The sequence below is a fragment of the Petromyzon marinus genome, unplaced genomic scaffold (assembly GCF_048934315.1).
Source record: "Petromyzon marinus isolate PM22_M1 ecotype Great Lakes invasive population unplaced genomic scaffold, UKy_Petmar_22M1.pri1.0 PM_Scaffold_38, whole genome shotgun sequence".
NCBI lineage: Eukaryota > Metazoa > Chordata > Hyperoartia > Petromyzontiformes > Petromyzontidae > Petromyzon > Petromyzon marinus.
The window spans coordinates 552,428-571,585 of record NW_027423368.1 but is presented as its reverse complement, the minus strand read 5'-3'; the positions used below and the strand labels follow the sequence as shown (position 1 = coordinate 571,585).

The 19,158-nt window shown below is 52.1% G+C and overlaps 1 protein-coding gene across 1 annotated transcript in view; it reads right to left on the bottom strand.

The window, feature by feature from the left end:
- LOC116937485 (uncharacterized) overlaps positions 1-19,158 on the bottom strand; it is a 45,310-nt gene that overhangs the window by 4,617 nt on the left and 21,535 nt on the right. Inside the window, exon 5 of the mRNA XM_076064316.1 lies at positions 2,625-2,790. Coding sequence (XP_075920431.1) covers positions 2,625-2,790 — 166 coding nt within the window. The remainder of the gene's footprint in view (positions 1-2,624; positions 2,791-19,158) is intronic.

Genomic DNA, 19,158 nt, shown 5'->3' with positions numbered 1-19,158 from the left:
GTCTGTGTGTGTCACTGTGTGTGTGTCACTGTGTGTGTCTGTGTGTGTGTCACTGTGTGTGTCTCTGTGTGTCTGTGTGTGTCACTGTGTGTGTGTCTGTGTGTGTGTCTCTGTGTGTCACTGTGTGTGTGTCACTGTGTGTGTGTCACTGTGTGTGTCTCTGTGCGTGTCACTGTGTGTGTATCTGTGTGTGTGTGTCTCTGTCTGTGTGTGTGTGTCACTGTGTGTGTGTCACTGCGTGGGGAGTGATAGTGTAGTAGCGGTTAGCGCGCTGCGCTATGAACCCGGCGACACGGGTTCAATTCCCGCTCACGGCCAACACCAGTGACGATTATCTTAACCGGTCCCGGGCCTCCCCTAGGTCGACTCAGCCTCAAATGAGTACCTGGTGCGGTGTGTAAACATCGCCACTAGGGAGACAAAGGCGGTCGGGCGTGGTGCTGGCCACCCACCCCCTCGTGTACCGTTCCGGCCTTCATAGGTGCTCGCTAACAGCACTTGCCCCTGCAGTCTGTTAAGGCTATATGGGGGATCTTTATCTTTGTTGTGTCACTGCGTGTGTGTGTGTCACTGTGTGTGTGTCTATGTGTGTGTCTGTGTGTGTCTGTGTGTGTGTCACTGTGCGTGTGTCACTGTGTGTGTCACTGTGTGTGTCTCTGTGTGTGTGTCACTGTCTGCGTGTGTGTCACTGTGTGTCACTGTCTGTGTGTCTGTGTGTGTCTGTGTGTGTGTGTCACTGTGTGTGTGTCTGTGTGTGTCACTGTGTGTCTCTGTCTGTGTGTGTGTCACTGTGTGTGTCACTGCGTGTGTGTGTCACTGTGTGTGTGTCACTGTGTGCGTGTGTCTCTGTGTGTGTCACTGTCTGCGTGTGTGTCACTGTGTGTCTCTGTGTGTCTGTGTGTGTCACTGTGTCTGTGTCACTGTGTGTGTGTGTCACTGTGTGTGTCTGTGTGTGTCACTGTCTGTGTGTGTGTCACTGTCTGTGTGTGTCTCTGTGTGTCACTGTGTGTCACTGTCTGTGTGTGTGTCTCTGTGTGTGTGTCACTGTGTGTGTCACTGTGTGTCACTGTGTGTGTCACTGTCTCTGTGTGTGTCACTGTGTGTGTGTGTCACTGTGTGTGTCACTGTGTGTGTCACTGTCTCTGTGTGTGTCACTGTGTGTGTGTGTGTGTCACTGTGTGTCACTGCGTGCGTACACGAGGTGCGATGGCGAGAGGAGGCTGTGGACTTTCCCGCCGGAGATCACGGCGCTCTCCGTGTGTCTGTGTGTGTCACTGTGTGTGTGTGTCACTGTGTGTGTGTCTGTGTGTGTCACTGTGTGTGTGTGTGTCTGTCTCTGTGTGTGTGTCACTGTGTGTGTGTCACTGTGTGTGTGTCACTGTGTGTGTGTGTGTCACTGTGTGTGTCTCTGCGTGTGTGTCTCTGCGTGTGTGTCTCTGCGTGTGTGTCTGTGTGTGTGTGTGTCTGTGTGTGTGTGTCACTGTGTGTGTGTGTGTCACTGTGTGTGTGTGTCACTGTGTGTGTGTGTGTCTCTGTCTGTGTGTGTGTGTCACTGTGTGTGTAACTGTGTGTGTGTGTCACTGTGTGTGTGTCAGTCACTGTGTGTGTGTGTCACTGTGTGTGTCACTGTGTGTGTGTCACTGTGTGTGTGTGTCTGTATGTGTGTGTCACTGTCTGTGTGTGTGTCACTGTGTGTGTGTGTCTGTGTGTGTGTCACTGTGTGTGTCACTGTGTGTGTGTCACTGTGTGTGTCTGTGTATGTGTCACTGTGTGTGTGTCTCTCTGTCACTGTGTGTGTCTGTGTGTGTGTCACTGTGTGTGTGTCACTGTGTGTGTGTGTCACTGTGTGTGTCACTGTGTGTGTGTGTCACTGTGTGTGTCACTGTGTGTGTGTGTCACTGTGTCTCTGTGTGTCTGTGTGTGTCACTGTGTGTGTCACTGTGTGTGTGTCACTGTGTGTGTGTGTCTGTGTGTGTGTCACTGTGTGTGTGTGTGTGTCACTGTCTGTGTGTGTGTCTCTGTGTGTCACTGTGTGTGTCACTGTGTGTGTGTGTCACTGTGTGTGTGTGTCTGTGTGTGTGTCACTGTGTGTGTGTCTGTGTGTGTGTCACTGTGTGTGTGTGTCACTGTGTGTGTGTTTGTCACTGTGTGTGTGTGTCACTGTGTGTGTGTGTCACTGTGTGTGTGTGTCACTGTGTGTGTGACTGTGTGTGTGTCACTGTGTGTGTGTGTGTCACTGTGTGTGTGTGTGTTACTGTGTGTGTGTCACTGTGTGTGTGTCTGTGTGTGTGTGTCACTGTGTGTGTGTCACTGTGTGTGTGTGTCACTGTGTGTGTGTCACTGTGTGTGTGTCACTGTGTGTGTGTCTGTGTGTGTGTGTCACTGTGTGTGTGTCTCTGTGTGTGTGTGTCTGTGTATGTGTCACTGTGTGTGTGTCACTGTGTGTGTGTCACTGTGTGTCTGTGTGTGTGTCACTGTGTGTGTCTGTGTCACTGTGTGTGTGTGTGTCACTGTGTGTCTGTGTGTGTGTCTCTGTGTGTGTCACTGTGTGTGTGTCACTGTGTGTGTGTCACTGTGTGTGTGTCTGTGTGTGTGTCACTGTGTGTCACTGTGTCACTGCGTACACGAGGTGCGATGGCGAGAGGAGGCTGTGGACTTTCCCGCCGGCGATGACGGCGTTCTCCGGCTCCAGGAGGCGGAGCAGCTTGTGGCAGAACGTCCAGACGGTGGGGGAGCGGGACTGGTGGCAGAGCACCAGCACAGCACGCAGCTCGGGATCGCCGAGGAGACCTGCGGAGAGAGACACGGGGGGAGAGACACACGGGGAGAGAGACACGGGGTGAGAGAGAGACACGGGGAGAGAGACACGGGGTGAGAGAGAGACACGGGGAGAGAGACACGGGGGGAGAGAGACACGGGGAGAGAGAGACACGGGGGGAGAGACATGGGGGGAGAGAGACACGGGGAGAGAGACACGGGGGAAGAGAGACACGGGGAGAGAGAGACACGGGGGGAGAGAGACACGGTGAGAGAGACACAGGGGGAGAGAGACACGGGGGGAGAGAGACACGGGGGGAGAGAGACACGGGGGGAGAGAGACACGGGGTGAGAGAGAGACACGGGGGAGAGAGACACGGGGGGAGAGAGACACGGGGAGAGAGACACGGGGGGAGAGAGACACAGGGGGGGAGAGAGACACGGGGAGAGAGACACGGGGGGAGAGAGACACGGGGGGAGAGAGACACGGGGTGAGAGAGAGACACGGGGGAGAGAGACACGGGGGGAGAGAGACACGGGGAGAGAGACACGGGGGGAGCGGGACTGGTGGCAGAGCACCAGCACAGCACGCAGCTCGGGATCGCCGAGGAGACCTGCGGAGAGAGACACGGGGGGAGAGAGACACGGGGAGAGAGACACGGGGGGGAGACACGGGGGGAGAGACAAGGGGGGGGGGAGAGACAGGGGGAGAGACACGGGGGGAGAGACACGGGGGGGAGAGAGACACGGGGGGAGAGACACGGGGTGAGAGACACGGGGGGAGAGAGACACGGGGGGAGAGACACGGGGAGAGAGATATGGGGAGAGAAATATGGAGAGAGACACGGGGTGAGAGAGAGACACGGGGGGAGAGAGACAGGGGGGGAAAGACAGGGGGGAGAGAGACACGGGGTGAGAGAGATATAGGGAGAGAGACAAGGGGGGAGAGAGACACGGGGGGAGAGAGACAAGGGGGGAGAGAGACACGGGGGGAGAGAGAGACACGGTGAGAGAGACACGGGGGGAGAGAGACACGGGGGGAGAGAGACACGGGGGGAGAGAGACACGGGGGGAGAGAGACACGGGGGGAGAGAGACACGGGGGGAGAGAGACACGGGGGGAGAGAGACACGGGGGGGGGGGGGAGACACGGGGGGAGAGAGACACGGGGGGAGAGAGACACGGGGGGAGAAAGACGCGGGGGGAGAGAGACACGGGGGGAGAGACACGGGGGGAGAGAGACACAGGGGGAGAGAGAGACACGGGGGGAGAGACACGGGGGGAGAGAGACACGGTGAGAGAGACACGGGGGGAGAGAGACACGGGGGGAGAGAGAGACACGGGGGGAGAGACAAGGGGAGAGAGACACGGGGGGAGAGAGACGGTGAGAGAGATATGGGGAGAGAGGGACACGGGGGGAGAGAGACACGGGGGGGGGGGGAGAGAGACACGGTGAGAGAGAGACACGGGGAGAGAGAGACACGGTGAGAGAGACACGGGGGGAGAGAGACACGGGGAGAGAGAGACACGGGGGGAGAGAGAGACACGGGGGGAGAGAGAGACACGGGGGGAGAGAGAGACACGGTGAGAGAGACACGGGGGGAGAGAGACACGGGGGGAGAGAGAGACACGGGGGGAGAAAGACACGGGGGGAGAGAGATACGGGGGGAGAGAGACACGGGGGGAGAGAGACACGGGGTGAGAGAGAGACACGGGGGGAGAGAGACACGGGGGGGCGAGACACGGGGTGAGAGAGACACGGGGGGAGAGAGACACGGGGGGGGGAGAGACACGGGTTGAGAGAGAGACACGGGGGGAGAGAGACAAGGGGGGAGAGAGACACGGGGGGAGAGAGACACGGGGGGAGAGAGAGACACAGGGGTAGAGAGAGACACGGGGGGAAAGAGAGAGACACGGGGGGAGAGACACGGGGGGAGAGAGACACGGTGAGAGAGAGACACGGGGGAGAGAGACACGGGGGAGAGAGACACGGTGAGAGAGAGACACGGGGAGAGAGAGACACGGTGAGAGAGACACGGGGGGAGAGAGACACGGGGGGAGAGAGACACGGGGGGAGAGAGACACGGGGAGAGAGAGACACGGGGGGAGAGAGAGACACGGGGGGAGAGAGAGACACGGGGGGAGAGAGAGACACGGGGGGAGAAAGACACGGGGGGAGAGAGATACGGGGGGAGAGAGATACGGGGAGAGAGAGACACGGGGGGAGAGAGACACGGGGGGAGAGAGACACGGGGGGAGAGAGAGAGACACAGGGGTAGAGAGAGACACGGGGGGAAAGAGAGAGACACGGGGGGAGAGAGACACGGTGAGAGAGAGACACGGGGGAGAGAGACACGGGGGAGAGAGACACGGTGAGAGAGAGACAGGTAGAGACACACAGAGACACACAGAGACAGGTAGAGACACACAGAGACACACAGAGACAGGTAGAGACACACAGAGACACACAGAGACAGGTAGAGACACAGAGACACACAGAGACAGGTAGAGACACACAGAGACGCACAGAGACACACAGAGAGAGGTAGAGACACACAGAGACACACAGAGACAGGTAGAGACACACAGAGACAGGTAGAGACACACAGAGACACGCAGAGACAGGTAGAGACAGGTAGAGACACACAGAGACACACACAGAGACACACAGAGACACACAGAGACAGGTAGAGACACACAGAGACAGGTAGAGACACACAGAGACACACAGAGACAGGTAGAGACACACAGAGACACACAGAGACACACAGAGACAGGTAGAGACAGGTAGAGACACAGAGACACACAGAGACAGGTAGACACACACAGAGACACACAGAAACACACAGAGACACACAGAGACACACGGACACACCCAGAGATACACAGAGACACACACAGAGACACACACAGAGACAGGTAGACACACACAGAGACAAACAGAGACACACACAGAGACACACAGAGACACACACAGAGACACACACAGACACACACACAGACACACACAGAGACACACAGAGACAGGTAGACACACACAGAGACACACAGAGACACACAGACACACCCAGAGACACAGAGACACACAGAGACACACACAGAAACACACGCAGAGACACACACAGAGACAGGTAGACACACACAGAGACACAGAGACACACAGAGACACACAGACACACACAGAGACACACACAGAGACACACAGAGACACACACAGAGACACACAGAGACAGGTAGACACACACAGAGACACACAGAGACACACACAGAGACACACAGAGACACACACAGAGACAGGTAGACACACACAGAGACACACAGAGACACACACAGAGACACACATAGAGACACACAGAGACAGGTAGACACACACAGAGACACACACAGAGACACACAGAGACACACACAGAGACACACAGAGACACACACAGAGACAAGTAGACAAACACAGAGACACACAGACACACACAGACACACACAGAGACACACAGCGACACACAGACACACACAGAGACAGGTAGAGACACACAGAGACACACACAGAGACATACAGAGACACACACAGAGACACACACAGAGACACACACAGAGACACACACAGAGAAACACACAGAGACACACAGAGACACACACAGAGACACACACAGAGACACACAGAGACACGCACAGAGACACACACAGAGACACACACAGAGACACAGAGACACACACTTAGACAGGTAGAGACACACAGAGACAGGTAGAGACACACACAGAGACACACACAGAGACACACACAGAGACAGGTACAGACACACAGAGACACACAGAGACAGGTAGAGACAGGTAGAGACACAGAGACACACAGAGACAGGTAGACACACACAGAGACACACAGAGACACACGGACACACCCAGAGATACACAGAGACACACACAGAGACACACACAGAGACACACACAGAGACACACACAGAGACAGGTAGACACACACAGAGACAAACAGAGACACACACAGAGACACACAGAGACACACACAGAGACACACACAGACACACACAGAGACACACACAGAGACACACAGAGACAGGTAGACACACACAGAGACACGCAGAGACACACAGACACACCCAGAGACACAGAGACACACAGAGACACACAAAGAAACACACGCAGAGACACACAGAGACAGGTAGACACACACAGAGACACAGAGACACACAGAGACACACACAGAGACACACAGAGACACACAGAGACACACAGACACACACAGAGACACACACACAGACACACAGAGACACACACAGAGACACACAGAGACAGGTAGACACACACAGAGACACACAGAGACACACACAGAGACACACAGAGACACACACAGAGACAGGTAGACACACACAGAGACACACACAGAGACACACATAGAGACACACAGAGACAGGTAGACACACACAGAGACACACACAGAGACACACACAGAGACACACAGAGACACACATAGAGACAGGTAGACACACACAGAGACACACAGACACACACAGACACACACAGATACACACAGCAACACACAGACACACACAGAGACAGGTAGAGACACACAGAGACAGGTAGAGATACACAGAGACACACAGAGACAGGTAGAGACACACAGAGACACACAGAGACAGGTAGAGACAGGTAGAGACACAGAGACACACAGAGACAGGTAGACACACACAGAGACACACAGAGACACACACAGAGACACACAGAGACACACGGACACACCCAGAGATACACAGAGACACACACAGAGACACACACAGAGACAGGTAGACACACACAGAGACAAACAGAGACACACACAGAGACACACAGAGACACACACAGAGACACACACAGACACACACAGAGACACACACAGAGACACACAGAGACAGGTAGACACACACAGAGACACACAGAGACACACAGACACACCCAGAGACACAGAGACACACAGAGACACACACAGAAACACACGCAGAGACACACACAGAGACAGGTAGACACACACAGAGACAGGTAGACACACACAGAGACACAGAGACACACAGAGACACACAGAGACACACACAGAGACACACAGAGACACACACAGAGACACACAGAGACAGGTAGACACACACAGAGACACACAGAGACACACACAGAGACAGGTAGACACACACAGAGACACACAGAGACACACACAGAGACACACATAGAGACACACAGAGACAGGTAGACACACACAGAGACACACACAGAGACACACAGAGACACACACAGAGACACACAGAGACACACACAGAGACAGGTAGACAAACACAGAGACACACAGACACACACAGACACACACAGAGACACACAGCGACACACAGACACACACAGAGACAGGTAGAGACACACAGAGACACACACAGAGACATACAGAGACACACACAGAGACACACACAGAGACACACACAGAGACACACACAGAGACACACACAGAGACACACACAGAGAAACACACAGAGACACACAGAGACACACACAGAGACACACACAGAGACACACAGAGACACGCACAGAGACACACACAGAGACACACACAGAGACACAGAGACACACACTTAGACAGGTAGAGACACACAGAGACAGGTAGAGACACACACAGAGACACACACAGAGACACACACAGAGACAGGTAGAGACACACAGAGACACACAGAGACAGGTAGAGACAGGTAGAGACACAGAGACACACAGAGACAGGTAGACACGCACAGAGACACACAGAGACACACAGAGACACACGGACACACCCAGAGATACACAGAGACACACACAGAGACACACACAGAGACACACACAGAGACACACACAGAGACAGGTAGACACACACAGAGACAAACAGAGACACACACAGAGACACACAGAGACACACACAGAGACACACACAGACACACACAGAGACACACACAGAGACACACAGAGACAGGTAGACACACACAGAGACACACAGAGACACACAGACACACCCAGAGACACACAGAGACACACAGAGACACACAGACACACACAGAGACACACACACAGACACACAGAGACACACACAGAGACACACAGAGACAGGTAGACACACACAGAGACACACAGAGACACACACAGAGACACACAGAGACACACACAGAGACAGGTAGACACACACAGAGACACACACAGAGACACACATAGAGACACACAGAGACACACACAGAGACACACAGAGACACACATAGAGACAGGTAGACACACACAGAGACACACAGACACACACAGACACACACAGAGACACACAGCGACACACAGACACACACAGAGACAGGTAGAGACACACAGAGACAGGTAGAGATACACAGAGACACACAGAGACAGGTAGAGACACACAGAGACACACAGAGACAGGTAGAGACAGGTAGAGACACAGAGACACACAGAGACAGGTAGACACACACAGAGACACACAGAGACACACACAGAGACACACAGAGACACACGGACACACCCAGAGATACACAGAGACACACACACAGACACACACAGAGACAGGTAGACACACACAGAGACAAACAGAGACACACACAGAGACACACACAGAGACACACACAGACACACACAGAGACACACACAGAGACACACAGAGACAGGTAGACACACACAGAGACACACAGAGACACACAGACACACCCAGAGACACAGAGACACACAGAGACACACACAGAAACACACGCAGAGACACACACAGAGACAGGTAGACACACACAGAGACACAGAGACACACAGAGACACACAGAGACACACAGAGACACACAGACACACACAGAGACACACACAGAGACACACAGAGACACACATAGAGACAGGTAGACACACACAGAGACACACAGACACACACAGACACACACAGAGACACACAGCAACACACAGACACACACAGAGACAGGTAGAGACACACAGAGACAGGTAGAGATACACAGAGACACACAGAGACAGGTAGAGACACACAGAGACACACAGAGACAGGTAGAGACAGGTAGAGACACAGAGACACACAGAGACAGGTAGACACACACAGAGACACACAGAGACACACACAGAGACACACAGAGACACACGGACACACCCAGAGATACACAGAGACACACACAGAGACACACACAGAGACAGGTAGACACACACAGAGACAAACAGAGACACACACAGAGACACACAGAGACACACACAGAGACACACACAGACACACACAGAGACACACAGAGACAGGTAGAGACACACAGAGACACACAGAGACAGGTAGAGACAGGTAGAGACACAGAGACACACAGAGACAGGTAGACACACACAGAGACACACAGAGACACACACAGAGACACACAGAGACACACGGACACACCCAGAGATACACAGAGACACAAACACAGACACACACAGAGACAGGTAGACACACACAGAGACAAACAGAGACACACACAGAGACACACACAGAGACACACAGAGACACACACAGAGACACACAGAGACAGGTAGACACACACAGAGACACACAGAGACACACAGACACACCCAGAGACACAGAGACACACAGAGACACACACAGAAACACACGCAGAGACACACACAGAGACAGGTAGACACACACAGAGACACAGAGACACACAGAGACACACAGAGACACACAGAGACACACAGACACACACAGAGACACACACAGAGACACACAGAGACACACATAGAGACAGGTAGACACACACAGAGACACACAGACACACACAGACACACACAGAGACACACAGCAACACACAGACACACACAGAGACAGGTAGAGACACACAGAGACAGGTAGAGATACACAGAGACACACAGAGACAGGTAGAGACACACAGAGACACACAGAGACAGGTAGAGACAGGTAGAGACACAGAGACACACAGAGACAGGTAGACACACACAGAGACACACAGAGACACACACAGAGACACACAGAGACACACGGACACACCCAGAGATACACAGAGACACACACAGAGACACACACAGAGACAGGTAGACACACACAGAGACAAACAGAGACACACACAGAGACACACAGAGACACACACAGAGACACACACAGAGACACACACAGAGACACACAGAGACAGGTAGACACACACAGAGACACACAGAGACACACAGACACACCCAGAGACACAGAGACACACAGAGACACACACAGAAACACACGCAGAGACACACACAGAGACAGGTAGACACACACAGAGACAGGTAGACACACACAGAGACACAGAGACACACAGAGACACACAGAGACACACACAGAGACACACAGAGACACACACAGAGACACACAGAGACAGGTAGACACACACAGAGACACACAGAGACACACACAGAGACAGGTAGACACACACAGAGACACACAGAGACACACACAGAGACACACATAGAGACACACAGAGACAGGTAGACACACACAGAGACACACACAGAGACACACAGAGACACACACAGAGACACACAGAGACACACACAGAGACAGGTAGACAAACACAGAGACACACAGACACACACAGACACACACAGAGACACACAGCGACACACAGACACACACAGAGACAGGTAGAGACACACAGAGACACACACAGAGACATACAGAGACACACACAGAGACACACACAGAGACACACACAGAGACACACACAGAGACACACACAGAGACACACACAGAGAAACACACAGAGACACACAGAGACACACACAGAGACACACACAGAGACACACAGAGACACGCACAGAGACACACACAGAGACACACACAGAGACACAGAGACACACACTTAGACAGGTAGAGACACACAGAGACAGGTAGAGACACACACAGAGACACACACAGAGACACACACAGAGACAGGTAGAGACACACAGAGACACACAGAGACAGGTAGAGACAGGTAGAGACACAGAGACACACAGAGACAGGTAGACACGCACAGAGACACACAGAGACACACAGAGACACACGGACACACCCAGAGATACACAGAGACACACACAGAGACACACACAGAGACACACACAGAGACACACACAGAGACAGGTAGACACACACAGAGACAAACAGAGACACACACAGAGACACACAGAGACACACACAGAGACACACACAGACACACACAGAGACACACACAGAGACACACAGAGACAGGTAGACACACACAGAGACACACAGAGACACACAGACACACCCAGAGACACACAGAGACACACAGAGACACACAGACACACACAGAGACACACACACAGACACACAGAGACACACACAGAGACACACAGAGACAGGTAGACACACACAGAGACACACAGAGACACACACAGAGACACACAGAGACACACACAGAGACAGGTAGACACACACAGAGACACACACAGAGACACACATAGAGACACACAGAGACACACACAGAGACACACAGAGACACACATAGAGACAGGTAGACACACACAGAGACACACAGACACACACAGACACACACAGAGACACACAGCGACACACAGACACACACAGAGACAGGTAGAGACACACAGAGACAGGTAGAGATACACAGAGACACACAGAGACAGGTAGAGACACACAGAGACACACAGAGACAGGTAGAGACAGGTAGAGACACAGAGACACACAGAGACAGGTAGACACACACAGAGACACACAGAGACACACACAGAGACACACAGAGACACACGGACACACCCAGAGATACACAGAGACACACACACAGACACACACAGAGACAGGTAGACACACACAGAGACAAACAGAGACACACACAGAGACACACACAGAGACACACACAGACACACACAGAGACACACACAGAGACACACAGAGACAGGTAGACACACACAGAGACACACAGAGACACACAGACACACCCAGAGACACAGAGACACACAGAGACACACACAGAAACACACGCAGAGACACACACAGAGACAGGTAGACACACACAGAGACACAGAGACACACAGAGACACACAGAGACACACAGAGACACACAGACACACACAGAGACACACACAGAGACACACAGAGACACACACAGAGACACACAGAGACAGGTAGACACACAAAGAGACACACAGAGACACACACAGAGACAGGTAGACACACACAGAGACACACAGAGACACACACAGAGACACACAGAGACACACACAGAGACACACAGAGACACACACAGAGACAGGTAGACAAACACAGAGACACACAGACACACACAGACACACACAGAGACACACAGCGACACACAGACACACACAGAGACAGGTAGAGACACACAGAGACACACACAGAGACATACAGAGACACACACAGAGACACACACAGAGACACACACAGAGACACACACAGAGACACACACAGAGACACACACAGAGAAACACACAGAGACACACAGAGACACACACAGAGACACACACAGAGACACACAGAGACACGCACAGAGACACACACAGAGACACACACAGAGACACAGAGACACACACTTAGACAGGTAGAGACACACAGAGACAGGTAGAGACACACACAGAGACACACACAGAGACACACACAGAGACAGGTAGAGACACACAGAGACACACAGAGACAGGTAGACACACACAGAGACACACACAGAGACACACAGAGACACACACAGAGACACACAGAGACACACACAGAGACAGGTAGACAAACACAGAGACACACAGACACACACAGACACACACAGAGACACACAGCGACACACAGACACACACAGAGACAGGTAGAGACACACAGAGACACACACAGAGACATACAGAGACACACACAGAGACACACACAGAGACACACACAGAGACACACACAGAGACACACACAGAGACACACACAGAGAAACACACAGAGACACACAGAGACACACACAGAGACACACACAGAGACACACAGAGACACACAGAGACAGGTAGAGACACACAGAGACACACAGAGACAGGTAGAGACACACAGAGACACACAGAGACAGGTAGAGACACAGAGACACACAGAGACAGGTAGAGACACACAGAGACGCACAGAGACACACAGAGAGAGGTAGAGACACACAGAGACACACAGAGACAGGTAGAGACACACAGAGACAGGTAGAGACACACAGAGACACGCAGAGACAGGTAGAGACAGGTAGAGACACACAGAGACACACACAGAGACACACAGAGACACACAGAGACAGGTAGAGACACACAGAGACAGGTAGAGACACACAGAGACACACAGAGACAGGTAGAGACACACAGAGACACACAGAGACACACAGAGACAGGTAGAGACAGGTAGAGACACAGAGACACACAGAGACAGGTAGACACACACAGAGACACACAGAAACACACAGAGACACACAGAGACACACGGACACACCCAGAGATACACAGAGACACACACAGAGACACACACAGAGACAGGTAGACACACACAGAGACAAACAGAGACACACACAGAGACACACAGAGACACACACAGAGACACACACAGACACACACACAGACACACACAGAGACACACAGAGACAGGTAGACACACACAGAGACACACAGAGACACACAGACACACCCAGAGACACAGAGACACACAGAGACACACACAGAAACACACGCAGAGACACACACAGAGACAGGTAGACACACACAGAGACACAGAGACACACAGAGACACACAGACACACACAGAGACACACACAGAGACACACAGAGACACACACAGAGACACACAGAGACAGGTAGACACACACAGAGACACACAGAGACACACACAGAGACACACAGAGACACACACAGAGACAGGTAGACACACACAGAGACACACAGAGACACACACAGAGACACACATAGAGACACACAGAGACAGGTAGACACACACAGAGACACACACAGAGACACACAGAGACACACACAGAGACACACAGAGACACACACAGAGACAAGTAGACAAACACAGAGACACACAGACACACACAGACACACACAGAGACACACAGCGACACACAGACACACACAGAGACAGGTAGAGACACACAGAGACACACACAGAGACATACAGAGACACACACAGAGACACACACAGAGACACACACAGAGACACACACAGAGAAACACACAGAGAAACACACAGAGACACACAGAGACACACACAGAGACACACACAGAGACACACAGAGACACGCACAGAGACACACACAGAGACACACACAGAGACACAGAGACACACACTTAGACAGGTAGAGACACACAGAGACAGGTAGAGACACACACAGAGACACACACAGAGACACACACAGAGACAGGTACAGACACACAGAGACACACAGAGACAGGTAGAGACAGGTAGAGACACAGAGACACACAGAGACAGGTAGACACACACAGAGACACACAGAGACACACGGACACACCCAGAGATACACAGAGACACACACAGAGACACACACAGAGACACACACAGAGACACACACAGAGACAGGTAGACACACACAGAGACAAACAGAGACACACACAGAGACACACAGAGACACACACAGAGACACACACAGACACACACAGAGACACACACAGAGACACACAGAGACAGGTAGACACACACAGAGACACGCAGAGACACACAGACACACCCAGAGACACAGAGACACACAGAGACACACACAGAAACACACGCAGAGACACACAGAGACAGGTAGACACACACAGAGACACAGAGACACACAGAGACACACACAGAGACACACAGAGACACACAGAGACACACAGACACACACAGAGACACACACACAGACACACAGAGACACACACAGAGACACACAGAGACAGGTAGACACACACAGAGACACACAGAGACACACACAGAGACACACAGAGACACACACAGAGACAGGTAGACACACACAGAGACACACACAGAGACACACATAGAGACACACAGAGACAGGTAGACACACACAGAGACACACACAGAGACACACACAGAGACACACAGAGACACACATAGAGACAGGTAGACACACACAGAGACACACAGACACACACAGACACACACAGAGACACACAGCAACACACAGACACACACAGAGACAGGTAGAGACACACAGAGACAGGTAGAGATACACAGAGACACACAGAGACAGGTAGAGACACACAGAGACACACAGAGACAGGTAGAGACAGGTAGAGACACAGAGACACACAGAGACAGGTAGACACACACAGAGACACACAGAGACACACACAGAGACACACAGAGACACACGGACACACCCAGAGATACACAGAGACACACACAGAGACACACACAGAGACAGGTAGACACACACAGAGACAAACAGAGACACACACAGAGACACACAGAGACACACACAGAGACACACACAGACACACACAGAGACACACACAGAGACACACAGAGACAGGTAGACACACACAGAGACACACAGAGACACACAGACACACCCAGAGACACAGAGACACACAGAGACACACACAGAAACACACGCAGAGACACACACAGAGACAGGTAGACACACACAGAGACAGGTAGACACACACAGAGACACAGAGACACACAGAGACACACAGAGACACACACAGAGACACACAGAGACACACACAGAGACACACAGAGACAGGTAGACACACACAGAGACACACAGAGACACACACAGAGACAGGTAGACACACACAGAGACACACAGAGACACACACAGAGACACACATAGAGACACACAGAGACAGGTAGACACACACAGAGACACACACAGAGACACACAGAGACACACACAGAGACACACAGAGACACACACAGAGACAGGTAGACAAACACAGAGACACACAGACACACACAGACACACACAGAGACACACAGCGACACACAGACACACACAGAGACAGGTAGAGACACACAGAGACACACACAGAGACATACAGAGACACACACAGAGACACACACAGAGACACACACAGAGACACACACAGAGACACACACAGAGACACACACAGAGAAACACACAGAGACACACAGAGACACACACAGAGACACACACAGAGACACACAGAGACACGCACAGAGACACACACAGAGACACACACAGAGACACAGAGACACACACTTAGACAGGTAGAGACACACAGAGACAGGTAGAGACACACACAGAGACACACACAGAGACACACACAGAGACAGGTAGAGACACACAGAGACACACAGAGACAGGTAGAGACAGGTAGAGACACAGAGACACACAGAGACAGGTAGACACGCACAGAGACACACAGAGACACACAGAGACACACGGACACACCCAGAGATACACAGAGACACACACAGAGACACACACAGAGACACACACAGAGACACACACAGAGACAGGTAGACACACACAGAGACAAACAGAGACACACACAGAGACACACAGAGACACACACAGAGACACACACAGACACACACAGAGACACACACAGAGACACACAGAGACAGGTAGACACACACAGAGACACACAGAGACACACAGACACACCCAGAGACACACAGAGACACACAGAGACACACAGACACACACAGAGACACACACACAGACACACAGAGACACACACAGAGACACACAGAGACAGGTAGACACACACAGAGACACACAGAGACACACACAGAGACACACAGAGACACACACAGAGACAGGTAGACACACACAGAGACACACACAGAGACACACATAGAGACACACAGAGACACACACAGAGACACACAGAGACACACATAGAGACAGGTAGACACACACAGAGACACACAGACACACACAGACACACACAGAGACACACAGCGACACACAGACACACACAGAGACAGGTAGAGACACACAGAGACAGGTAGAGATACACAGAGACACACAGAGACAGGTAGAGACACACAGAGACACACAGAGACAGGTAGAGACAGGTAGAGACACAGAGACACACAGAGACAGGTAGACACACACAGAGACACACAGAGACACACACAGAGACACACAGAGACACACGGACACACCCAGAGATACACAGAGACACACACACAGACACACACAGAGACAGGTAGACACACACAGAGACAAACAGAGACACACACAGAGACACACACAGAGACACACACAGACACACACAGAGACACACACAGAGACACACAGAGACAGGTAGACACACACAGAGACACACAGAGACACACAGACACACCCAGAGACACAGAGACACACAGAGACACACACAGAAACACACGCAGAGACACACACAGAGACAGGTAGACACACACAGAGACACAGAGACACACAGAGACACACAGAGACACACAGAGACACACAGACACACACAGAGACACACACAGAGACACACAGAGACACACATAGAGACAGGTAGACACACACAGAGACACACAGAGACACACAGACACACACAGAGACACACAGCAACACACAGACACACACAGAGACAGGTAGAGACACACAGAGACAGGTAGAGATACACAGAGACACACAGAGACAGGTAGAGACACACAGAGACACACAGAGACAGGTAGAGACAGGTAGAGACACAGAGACACACAGAGACAGGTAGACACACACAGAGACACACAGAGACACACACAGAGACACACAGAGACACACGGACACACCCAGAGATACACAGAGACACACACAGAGACACACACAGAGACAGGTAGACACACACAGAGACAAACAGAGACACACACAGAGACACACAGAGACACACACAGAGACACACACAGACACACACAGAGACACACAGAGACAGGTAGAGACACACAGAGACACACAGAGACAGGTAGAGACAGGTAGAGACACAGAGACACACAGAGACAGGTAGACACACACAGAGACACACAGAGACACACACAGAGACACACAGAGACACACGGACACACCCAGAGATACACAGAGACACAAACACAGACACACACAGAGACAGGTAGACACACACAGAGACAAACAGAGACACACACAGAGACACACACAGAGACACACACAGACACACACAGAGACACACACAGAGACACACAGAGACAGGTAGACACACACAGAGACACACAGAGACACACAGACACACCCAGAGACACAGAGACACACAGAGACACACACAGAAACACACGCAGAGACACACACAGAGACAGGTAGACACACACAGAGACACAGAGACACACAGAGACACACAGAGACACACAGAGACACACAGACACACACAGAGACACACACAGAGACACACAGAGACACACATAGAGACAGGTAGACACACACAGAGACACACAGACACACACAGACACACACAGAGACACACAGCAACA